This window comes from Oncorhynchus keta, chromosome 19, assembly GCF_023373465.1.
Source record: "Oncorhynchus keta strain PuntledgeMale-10-30-2019 chromosome 19, Oket_V2, whole genome shotgun sequence".
In the NCBI taxonomy this organism is placed as follows: domain Eukaryota; kingdom Metazoa; phylum Chordata; class Actinopteri; order Salmoniformes; family Salmonidae; genus Oncorhynchus; species Oncorhynchus keta.
The window spans coordinates 26,581,614-26,594,653 of record NC_068439.1 but is presented as its reverse complement, the minus strand read 5'-3'; the positions used below and the strand labels follow the sequence as shown (position 1 = coordinate 26,594,653).

General features: G+C 41.1%; 1 protein-coding gene across 1 annotated transcript in view; it reads right to left on the bottom strand.

Moving 5' to 3' along the window:
• Window positions 1–1,657: 1,657 nt before the first annotated feature.
• The window catches only part of LOC118378464 (neurexophilin-1-like), a 53,421-nt gene continuing 42,038 nt past the window's right edge, over window positions 1,658–13,040 (bottom strand). Inside the window, exon 2 of the mRNA XM_035765454.2 lies at window positions 1,658–3,885. Coding sequence (XP_035621347.1) covers window positions 3,130–3,885 — 756 coding nt within the window. The 3' untranslated portion in view covers window positions 1,658–3,129. The remainder of the gene's footprint in view (window positions 3,886–13,040) is intronic.

Sequence of the window (13,040 nt, the reverse complement as noted above, 5' to 3'; positions counted from 1 at the left end):
TTAAATGGACATATATAGTGAAATAGAGCAGACGTGACATTAAATGGACATATATAGTGAAACAGAGCAAAGGTGACATTAAATGGACATATATAGTGAAATAGAGCAGAGGCGACATTAAATGGACATATATAGTGAAATAGAGTAGAGGCGAGATTTCCATTTAATATTGTCTCGATTAGTATGGTCAGATAAATTCAATCTGAATCTTATAGATAAAGATAGTGGCTGCATACACACATGTTGACATACTGTAAGGAAACAGCAGGGAGCTTCGAGCCAGAGGACCGGCGCGCTATCGACTGTGCCGCGAAAGCATGTTCGAACGGCAGAGGCTATTTCCGCGCTTTATCGTTACACTACTACCTCCTTTCAAAGAGCGCGTCTTCGCGCTAGCTTGAGAATCTAAGACTTACAGGAACGCGCTCACCGGCTAAGTACATGCACTGTCGTGGATGCGAGGTCCGATCACTTCTGACACCAGTGTAATGAAACAGGCAGAGAGCAGGTCTCGAACCCTCGATCTTCGAGGGTGCCGCAACAGCAAGCTCGAGGGGCAGCGTCGATTTCCGCGCTTATAAACCCAGGGTCGTTACACTACTATTCCTTGTGGAACAATTTGTCTGTAATACAGTATGTTTGAGTGTATACGTTCAAAACATATGCCGAATATCACACATTAGAGTACATCCCTGTAGACTTGTTAAAAGTGAATAATTCAGGGCTAAACTTTAGGAGGCCTACTCCTTAATGAGGCCGGCTGTAAAAGCACCCTGCAGACAGCCGATGAACACACAAACCTGGCACACACTTTAATTACTGATAAATTGTGAGCCAGATAAACGCAGCGAGGAGCGGATTTCTCCTCCAGAGGGTTCTAATCGCTGTAAAGCCGAGTGCTGATCCTAACTGCCGACTACGAGGCTTCCATGGCAGGTGCCACTGCACCGAGGAGTCCCACAACAGACGCTGCTATCTGCTATTGACTCCAAACGGCACTCACTCACAATCTCCTCAATCTCTCTGACAGGGACTGGAACACAACTTGGCTTCCATGCACAACTTCTCTCTGTAGACTATAAGGAAAGCAGGTATCATAGACCAGAGTGACTCTGGGAAGAATTGAAGCTTAAACTCAGGAAGTATAGAGCTTACTGTATATGTATTGTATGGTCTTCTGATTGGTCTTGGAGTGAATTTGGATGAATGGTGTGATCAGTTTTGCTTTGATGAAGTTGGAAAAAGTTTGGTTCTTGTCTTGATCAGGAAGATCAAGAACCAATTCTAAGAAGTTCCAGAATTTATAGGCTCTATAAGGAATGGTAGATCAGGATAACATTTATTTTTATATATCTTATTAAAATGTTACAGATTATGTGACATTATGATGCGCTAAGAAAAGCATGGAGCTCAGTTTGATCTGTATCTTTGGACTGAGATGTGTGAACACTGAGGAAATCGATTAAATGTATACTATGCACTATTAGGTACAGCATGTTGATAGACTCAATTATGTTGAGAATAATTATTGTACATGCTTCAATGTCTGGCAATTGAGATATCCTTAATATCTATTGACCTTGAAATCCTACCATCATTATAATCATTGAGACACGCATATAAAGAAATCACACTCAAGAACATTAAACTGATAAAACGTACAGTATTTTTATTCATATGTACACCTCCATCCCATCCGTCCCCCATAAATAAATGTTTTAGTCATACAGTTGATGAGTACGTATAATATATTTAGACAGTTCTACAGCGTATGTACAGGGTAGCTGTTTTCAAGGATTCACGTCTACATCATCAGCAACATCAGTGTCTTTGTTTGAGGGACCAATAATGAGTATTAATGGAATGAGAGAGAAAGGGAGAGAGAGTGAGTGAGTGAGTGAGAGCGAGAGAGCAAGAGAAGGAGAGAACGAGAAAGAGAGAGTTTGTGGGAAGAGGGATATAGCTGTATGTGGGCATATACAGACGCAGGTCAATTCGGGATAAACTATGTACAATACAAACCATTCATACAAATTAGGCTCTCTAAGACATAACATTCATTACATTACATGTTTTATTAAGTCAATGACAATGAGCAAAGCCCCAAGTCAATCAAAACTGAATATTGACAATAAACCTAATAAGGCTGTGATTTTCTAATAATAATCTGAGCCAAGATTTATACAGGGACACTCCAAATAAGCTGAAGAATGAACAGCATCATTTCTGAACATGTAAAATGCTTAATGTTTTAAATATTTTTTTTTATAAAACATGCCTGCGGGAGAAGCCTGCTCAATGCTAGCTCAATGTTAAGTCCGTCAGGCCATGGGACCATCTCCACCTGATGCTTCGATTGCACACCAACACACTCCTCTTCTTCAGCTCTCTCGCCTTTGGGGTCGAAGGGTTTGGAAATGTGTGGGGATCTTGAAGGCCTTCAAGGATAAGAGTCTGGACTGTTATTTCTGAGAGAGCGGAATTGAACTACTTTGAATGAAGAGTATTGCAGGTGCAAACAAAACACAGGATCCTGTACGTTGCTGTCCAATTGGTAGCTCACAGAACTGAACTTTCATACAGAAAGTATGGTGGCCCTGAGGAGCAAAGTAAGAAATACTAAAAGGAGAAAATCTAGGCATTTAGAAACAAACTGGACCAAGCAAATTTACCTAACATAACATAAAAAGTTGTTACAAACTAATAAGACTTACATGAAATGCTGATTTTACTTAGTTACAAATGGAACTATCAACCTCAAATATGTACACATTATGCATCTATGAAATCATTGATGGAAAAAAGGTATGAAAACAATAAATCAAATGGATTATAATCAATATTATTTGTTTAGTCATAGTATTTGTATACTAATAACATAATTATAATTATACAAATAATAATGGTTTTGCACAACATTTGAAAGAAAAAAAGTACTGCTCCCATAAATCTTTACTTTCTGTATTGTCATCAAAAGTCTTCATTTCATATATAGGTAATTAATTCATTTGACACATTCTTTTATGTTCAGAACATTACAGCTAACATATATTTCTCTGGGTGGGGAAAAATAAGAAGCCCCACTAAGTAACTTTCTGCTCCACATTGGGGTTGTTGTTGTGGGAGTGGTCAGCCAGAGGGGAAGTAGGGAGTTTCACTGTGGTAGTTGTAGTCCGGGCAGACTTTCTGCACCAGCTTGTAGTCAGTGCTGTAGAAGGAGATGTAGATGCAGATTACTTTAAAGGGCTTGGAACAGAGCCAGGAGACGTGGCTCTGAGTCTGCTCCTGGTAACATGTCTTGGATGGGTCGAAGTTACACAGCGTGTTCCTGGCACCCTTCTCCACCTTCTCGTACTCGATGCGGCAGTTGAAGGACTTGGAGTCCTTGGCGTCAATCACGGACTGCTGGGCTGCCACATCGAACTCCACGATCTTCGTTGGCGGGACGAGACTCACAGACACGTTTCCCTGGCCTGTGGAGTTGTGTCTGAAGTAGACGCTGAAGGTTCCGTTGCCGTGGTCCACAATCTTCCCGGTGATGAGGAGGTTGAGCTTGACTGTCTTGATGTTGGAGTGGAAGTCTCCCCATCCAAACATCTTCTTGAACTTGCCTGTCTTGACCATAGGCCGCCGTTTGGCTCTAGGTCTAGAATCCTGGAGGTCGGTAGAGTTCCTCAGCCAGTCCCAGAGGTCCTGCTCGGAGTAGGGCTCCGGGGTGTCGTAGCGCAGGTCCAGGGCCGTGGTGTTCTCTTTGCCATGGAGAGTCTGTGACAGCAACCTGCTGATTGACAGGTCCTTGCCGCTTTCTGTCCATATGTGTTTTAATGTTGACTTGGGGCTGCCCGATTTGAGGAGGTCTCCCTTGGAAGCATGTACACTTGTCACCTGAAACAAAGAGAGAAGAGGAGATACGTTTCTCTAACTGGTTTGTCATACATTTAGAGGCTGTTACAGGAGACACGGTAGTACTAGAGACAATTAAACATGTATCTAAACAGGCAACGAGACACATCAGCAGATATTAATACCAGATTCTGAAAATATTGACTTCACATTCAGGCCCAGCACACAGCTTTCTACAAAACTGACCGATCAAAAGGGATTCTAAAGTGGGGAGATACTGGTAATCCATCTTCCAACGATCTTCAATTTAAAAAAGTAGCAGACAGCCCCCATTTGGGAGTTAGAATGTGAGAGACAGAACACAGCGATCCATTCTCTCTCTCTCTCTCTCTCTCTCTCTCTCTCTCTCTCTCTCTCTCTCTCTCTCTCTCTCTCTCTCTCTCTCTCTCTCTCTCTCTCTCTCTCTCTCTCTTTGTCAGTCAGATAGTAGAAGGGATTTCCACTTGGCTCCCCCAGATAGATAAATGCAGTGGCTATTCAGTGAATAAAGACCAGACTATTAAACACAGAGCGCTGCTTGGATTGATGATTGATGAACCCCCAGGATTTCACCATTTAGCCAAGATGAGCGGAATTAGGTTCATTCAGGCCCCGGCGGCGGAAAGTGACATTGATTGGCTGATTTCTACTGTAAGACATGACAGCAGATCCGTCTTGCCCAGGGTTTTTGCATTTTGTGGGCCGAGGCACTCCGGGGTCGATATGTAGAAAATAAGGTTTCGCTACCAATAAGTTTGCTCTTTGGACAAGAATTGACTTCCTCCCTACAGACAAGTTTAAACATATCATTGTGTAGGGGGGAAATATGCCTATATGGTTCCCATAAGGCTCTTGGTGTAGAGAAAAAAAAAGAAACAAAATCAAAACATTGAATGACCTGGGGTATGTTTTGAGATTGCACATTAAAAGCCATTTGAACCTAGCTTGGAGTAGAGTAGAACATTATCATATCATTTCTGTAGTGTGTGTTCTTTGCGCACTGGCCAGAAGTAGGATCTTAATTTGAGCCAGTTTGCTACAACAGGAAAATAATCCTGCAGCAACAGGAAATGTGAATTAATTATGTGGATTATAATGAATAATTATAGTAGTTACAGGTGACATTTTACAACCTCTATTTTAGCCTTGTTTCTATTGACCACAGGGTAATGGGTACAGTATTCCACTCTGAACCTGCGTATGAAGAATAGCCGTAAGCCCTGACTGCTTGAAATACTTTGAAATACCAAATTCATTAGTTCCCATTAAACTACATATTGCTACTAAACATACACAATTTCATTGATTACATAAGGAGATTACAATACAAATGTATTGATCAGAAATCTTCTCTGCATCTGGTTTAAGTCAATGGAAATGTTTACAGATTAATTGAGATAAAATATGAAGGAAGATTAGCCTACTGAACAGGGCCGAATACATGGATATTGATTAAGGCAGCCCTACGCAACGCTCTAATTCAGAGGGGTTGGGTTAAATGCGGAAGACACATTTCAGTTGAATGCATTCAGTTGCACAACTGGCTAGGTATCCCCCTTCCCTTTCCTTTCCCTTTAATAGCATATGCAATAATGTGTATTTTTTGTTGTTGTTGAGCTCATTAATTTGCATGATGTGATGGCACACTAAAATGTGGATATTTATCCATACTTACTGTTTGTCCATTGTCCTCTATAGACAGCCACCACACAATATACACACACACACATCGATCGACTAAGCTTTGGGCAGTTTATCTGACTTCATCATCCAGCATGCTTTGGGCCTTGGGCCAATGTGTTTGACTCCATTTTACAGCATGCTTTGGGCCATGGGCCAGTGTGTCTGCTGAGGCTCAGTGCTGCCAGATGGGTAGTTTACCTTGGGGGACGGACGGTGCATCTGGTAAACATGGACAGCACTCTGGCCAGCAGAGGCCTGAGCCTCACAGCTGACTATAGGCCAGGCTCAGACAGATGGCTTCCCCTGGGCCTAGGCTATAGGTATAGGGATATGGCTGGGTCAGAGAGAGCTGTACATGCTCTGTGTGTTCAGGATGTAAGTCATTACACAATGCAACAGCAGTCGACACAGTGGTTCATCAATCATAAACAGCAGATTCTATGGAATGACACACACAAACATGTACGCACACATGAACCAATAAATGCACAAACACACACACACAAACACACACAGGCACTATAGCAGGATACCATTTGACCCAAGCAGCAAGAGGACTAATGTGCACCTATAGAGGCTGGTTGACCTCCACTCCAGGTCACAATACTGTTAGTCTGTCTCTACTGCAAGCTAGCTGATAACCATCACAACTCAGCCAGCTGATAACCATCACAACTCAGCTAGCTGATACCCATCACATCTCAGCTACCTGATACCATCACATCTCAGCTACCTGATACCATCACATCTCAGCTAGCCGATACCCATCACATCTCAGCTAACCGATAACATCACAACTCAGATAGCCAATAACCATCACAACTCAGCTAGCGGATAACCATCACAACTCAGCTAGCAGATAGCCATCACAACTCAGCTAGCCGAAAACCATCACAAATCAGATAGCCGATAACCATCACAACTCAGCTACCTGATAACCCTCACAACTCAGCTACCTGATAACCATCACAACTCAGTTAGCTGATAACCATCACAACTCAGCTAGCTGATACCCATCACATCTCAGCTAGCCGATACCCATCACATCTCAGCTAGCTGATACCCATCACATCTCAGCGAGCTGATACCCATCACATCTCAGCTAGCCGATACCCATCACATCTCAGTTAGCTGATACCCATCACATCTCAGCTAGCTGATACCCATCACATCTCAGCTAGCTGATACCCATCACATCTCAGCTAGCTGATACCCATCACATCTCAGCTAGCCGATACCCATCACATCTCAGCGAGCTGATACCCATCACATCTCAGCTACCTGATACCATCACATCTCAGCTAGCCGATACGCATCACATCTCAGCTACCCGATACGCATCACATCTCAGTTAGCCGATACCCATCACATCTCAGCTAGCCAATAACCATCACAACTCAGCTAACCGATAACATCACAACTCAGATAGCCAATAACCATCACAACTCAGCTAGCTGATACCCATCACATCTCAGCTAGCTGATACCCATCACATCTCAGCTAGCCGATACCCATCACATCTCAGCGAGCTGATACCCATCACATCTCAGCTACCTGATACCATCACATCTCAGCTAGCCGATACGCATCACATCTCAGCTACCCGATACGCATCACATCTCAGTTAGCCGATACCCATCACATCTCAGCTAGCCAATAACCATCACAACTCAGCTAACCGATAACATCACAACTCAGATAGCCAATAACCATCACAACTCAGCTAGCGGATAACCATCACAACTCAGCTAGCTGATAACCATCACAACTCAGCTAGCTGATACCATCACAACTCAGCTAGCCGAAAACCATCACTAATCAGATAGCCGATAACCATCACAACTCAGCTAGCCGATAACCATCACAACTCAGCTACCTGATAACCCTCACAACTCAGCTACCTGATAACCATCACAAATCAGCTAGCTGATAACCATCACAACTCAGCTAGCTGATAACCATCACATCTCAGCTACCTGATAACCATCACATCTCAGCTACCTGATAACCATCACATCTCAGCTACCTGAGAACCATCACATCTCAGCTACCTGATAACCATCACATCTCAGCTACCTGAGAACCATCACATCTCAGCTACCTGATAACCATCACATCTCAGCTACCTGAGAACCATCACATCTCAGCTACCTGATAACCATCACAACTCATCTCTGAATGGACTGCTGTCACCAATGACATGCCAAAATCCCCTCATACATCATTTAGTGGTGATTTTGAAATAGCACCCTATTTCCTATATGCAGTTGGGCACTTGTTTTGCCCAGCCAAGCCCACTACATAGAGGTCTGGTCAAAAGTATTGCACTATAAAGGTAATAGGATCCAGAAGATATGATGGAGTGGAAGTTTTTCTTCAACTAATAGAAAACAGAGAACACCAATAGAAAGCAGCATAGTCCAAACTCATCCATTCATTAAGACTTTGAGAACAAAATGGATGCCTTAAAATTGTTACAACTGATGCAGTCTAAAAAGATATACAAGCTGCAATATGTAACATTTTGGCGACCCGGCCAAAGTCACATAGAATGTGAGTTCTAGATCTGTCATTCTCATTGAAAGCAAGTCTAAGAAGCGGTAGACCTGTTCTATGTGCTTTATACAATGATTCTCTACACTATACTTTTTGTCACAAACTAAAATTAGGCAAAATATTTTAATTTTAAGAACCAGGGAACGACGGAGTGATTTCTGCGTATTGCACTTTTAACTACAACAGCAATCTATAGCTCCTTAGGCTGGAAAACCAATATTTACTGTCCTTTAGCGATGGCAGACTGTTTTCATCTATGGAATATTAAAAGTCTTTACAGTGCTGTGATGCTACAGTATATATTCTAATAAAGAGAACATTGATTGTGTGGCTATAGTTAAGTACCGTATCGTTCTGTTGAAACAAATGAAGACATGGTCTAAGACTTAATGCAAACACCACAGATAGGGGTGACAACATGTCAGCCTTTAGTCTAACAGATAAACACACCCCTTATTAACACCCCCTGAAATCAATATCCAGAGCCCCTTAGCAATATCTTAAATTGAAACAAAATGATTTTATGTGGGGAGCAACAGAGTTTGGTTCAACCTACAGTACATAATGCCAGGGGAAATACTGCGCCTCGTGACCCCAGTTTAGGATGTGCATGTTAATGATGAGCATGAGAGAAGACTATATGATCAAATTAAACTATCAAAATGTAATAACTAACATGATTATAATTATTATTGCTACATCTGAGTACTGATTAGCAGAAATCAAGGTTTCACTAGGCGTAAGTTTATTACCAAGACATCAACCATAGTTTGAGCTATGACATTCACCGCAGTACATTAAAGAGTTTCATACTTGAATAACATGACATGATATCACATATATAAAGTTGTCCTACTTAAGGTCTGCCAAAAAAGTGAAGGTATTGCTCATACTTAACATATACCACAATGAAACTTTACAATGAAATTATATGGTTTATATTTTTCACACGACACACATTTCATACTGTTAAAAAACAACCTTCTACTTAGCCTATTGGACGACTGAGTTGATGTTAATATTAGAAAATCTAATTGAGTCTTCTTTTGCAAAAGAGAGTCGACAAAAGATTGGAGAAGAGATGAGCTTCCTAACGTTCTACTTCGCTCTTATTGAACACCTCCAATCATATCCATGGTAAAGAAACTGCAAAGCTTTTCCTGAGATGTAATTCTAGGGGAAGAATGAAGTCCGGCAGACTATAATGGGTTGAATGAAAATATCCCTCATGAAAGACGATGGAGAAAGGGAACAGAAAGAGAGGGAGAGTCGACGGTTCTATAAGAAGGAGAGAGAAGGAAGGACAGTGGAGGAGTGACCCTGGGCATACATACAGTTAACCTCCAATTGAGTAAAGTATTATCAGCGAGAGGATACAATCTTCCTGCAGTATTGATTGGCCAGCTGTAACTAATAAGAAACGGGATCTTCACAAGACAATACTCATAGCTAACCACATCCCGTGCAGCCACTGTAACCTTGTATGCATTTAAATATTTCCTCTGAACATTTATTTTAATTTTTTAAATTTTTTGTCATTGATGACTTTTTTGTAATACTTGAATGCAATGGAGAATGTGAAACTATTGCTCTTTCTTACAGAACAACAACTCTCCGTTTTCTTTTGAATCAATATCACTACTGCCAACCTCTTCAAATACATTACTTTTGCTATATATTCAGTCAGAACCCATTCAACAAGGGCATCATTAGCTGACAGTCCCCGATTTCAGGCACTAAACTTAAATTTAAAAAAAAATGTATTTAAACGTTTTTATTGATTTGATCAAACACTATACATCTGACCGTATGTTGGCTCATACAGTTGGGATCCTGTCCTCTATTCCCCTACTATAAGTACAGGGCCGTAAAACAGAGTCATCACTAACATGACTACTCAGTATGCTTGCCTTGGGCTGAAACCATTGGTGCTGGAGAGCAGAGCCGGCACTGCAGAGAGCAAGACAGCTGTTAAGCAGTGCTGTAATATCACATTGTGACCATGCACTAGAACTGCATAATGGTCTTGTAAGAAGGCTGTTAGATGCACAATTAAAGCAGACTCTTCTTACTGTGTATGTGCCTGTGTGTGTGTGCGTGTGTGGATGAGAGAATGTGTGTGTGGATGAAAGAATGTGTATGTGTGTGTATGTGTGTGTATGTGTGTGTATATGTGTGTATGTGTGTGTGGATGAGAGAATGTGTATGTGTGTGTGTGTGTGTGTATTTGCAAAATGACCATAGGCTCCCTGTGGCAATCGGTAAGTAGGTAATGTGATAGAAAAGCACAGTCCCAGACACACAGTAAAGGAAGTGGAGCAGAGACCAGTGTTTTAAGGTGATCAGGGGCCTGGAGCTCAAACCAACCAAGCAACCAACCAAGCAACCAAGCAACCACACTCTAAAAGGACATTTACAACCTGTTTGTTCCCTTCCACCATTGTTGTGCTTTATGTTGGTATCTAGAACAAATATATGAACACAAAAGTGGCATTTGCTGTGAGCTTTTAAATGTAATCAGCTTGTGTGACTGGCACACGTTGTCTTGCTCTCCTCCCTACTGCAGCAAAAAGGCACCACAGCAGAGCAAGTGTTCATTGTGCTGAATATCATTTCAGCCATTTATTTTCTTACTGAACATCTCTGTTACCGATATCCCTAATTTGTTGAGGAGAAACATCCCCTATTTCCGCAACCCTTGCTCTCTTTACGTGAAACACGTAAGCATCATCAAGGCCTGACCTATAGCCTATCATAATGACGTCAATAAAATGGTTATAACAAACTCCATACACATTTATATCGACACCAAAATGGATGCGGAGGAGGCATAAAGGAAACTCGAAACGGGTGAATGTTTATTGTAGAAACAGGAGGTAAAGGGAAGTCAGATCTGTGGAACACAAAGATCTGAGATCACAAAAAAGGCAGGCGTTAGGTGAGTATTATGTGTGCAAATAGTTGCTCTTAGATTACAATATTATAATTTTGTCTGAACATTTGGAACAGTGTAACCATTTAAGTGATATTGCCCAAGAAGCTGGTGTTTGAAGGATATATTGCCACGGGTGTTGTTAGGCCCGAAAACCAGCTTCAAGGGCATTATCACTTTTATACAACGGGTTACCAACATATTCAAATAAACATTATTTTGATGAATTTATTCATACTGTTTCATCCTTCCACAAGTTATAGTCACCACACAAATCTAAGGTTGCTACCCAAGCTGGCTGGTCATTCGTTCTATCAGTTCGGTTGCCAGAGACGTGACCCAGTCGTTAACTATTTTTGTTCTGCATCAATGGACACAACCCAGTCGTTCATTCTAAATGTTCCATTATCATACTGGCTAGCAACGTTCTTATCCCTTGCTTGCTATCTAGCCAAATACGGATAATTTACTATCACATCAAGCAGTGCAGCCAGAATAACAGCAGCTACATTTGCATTTGTTTAAGCTGTTTTCTAGTGACATTTACATTTGGATACATCCGTAACAATGATGTACAATTTCGCCTGGAATAGGAAATTTGCTCTTTCGTCAGGACACTGTTGTTCAGAGGAGCTAGCCAACAACACAGCTAACACAATCACTTAAAACAGAAGCTGGAAAGATTTCAACATTGAAACAATGTTGCAAATGTCAGAGAAACGGAGAGCAAGGTTTATACAAATCTCCGCTGTTAAAAACCAAATGCTAGTCTAAAAGAAATGGGAGATAATGTCTAGATGCTTTTTATTGTGGAGATCAAGTTGATAAATTGACTGGCTGGGTTGATGAGACAATGGATTGCGCATTGAGATGGACAGTCTAAATAGGCATTTCAACGTCATAGCCTTAGACTCTGGTAACTTGTGGAATAGTCACCGGCAGGGAAGCGGTTTTAACCATTCAGCAACCAGGATTAGACCCACCCGTTCATATAACACTAAATAAATACGTTTACCAGAGCATTGACATCACCAGACCCGGGCTTTCGGGGCACTGAATCCCTGCTGGGATGATGTAAAACAAACTAGTCTACACTGCATTACACACTGCAATGAATAATCCAATCATGATCCCTGGCCTGCCCTGCCTTTTTAGTGCTGCTTAAAACCAACATTTCTGTGTGGCACTTTAGGAGGTGGAGTCGAAGTTGTTTTCCAAAGTAATTTTTGATTCATCCAAAGAAATGTTAATTCTCTGAGGGAGAGAGTGCAAAGATGAGAAGGTCGTTGGTAACCTTCATTAGCTTGCAACTACAATATGACATTTTGTTAACCCATGATGATGTTATTCAGAGATACTGAACTCACAATAAGCCAGATTTGAGTAACTTGTTGTTGACTCAAAAGCTGCACTGACAGATACGATAAAATACTAACTAACGTTAGGGACTACCCAGTCTAGCTAGCAGTGCTGCTAACATTAGCTATCCAGTACATTTCATGAGCAGGATTTTGACAGTAATTGATTAGCTATCTAGACACTGAATCCAACTGCTGGAACTCAGTTCACCATCCGACAAGTATCACTAACTAACCAATTACTGTCTAATCAAGTACTGTCCGAATATGCAAAAAAATTACAATAAAGCTAGCTACCTATCTTAAGGCTAATATGACATTAGCTACTTTTGTTAACATCAGCTAAATTACAGTAGCTAGCTACCGTATCTGTAGAAAAAACAAAGCAATATATACAGTGCCTTGCAAAAGTATTCATCCCCCTTGGCATTTTTCCTGTTTTGTTGCATTACAACCTGTAATTTAAATAGATTTGATTTGGATTTCATGTAATGGACATACATAAAATAGTCAAAATTAGTGAAGTGAAGAAAAAAATTTTGTTTCAAAATAATAAAAAACAGAAAAATGGTGCATGCATATGTATTCCCCCCTTTGCTATAAAGCCCTTAAATAAGATAATACATTAA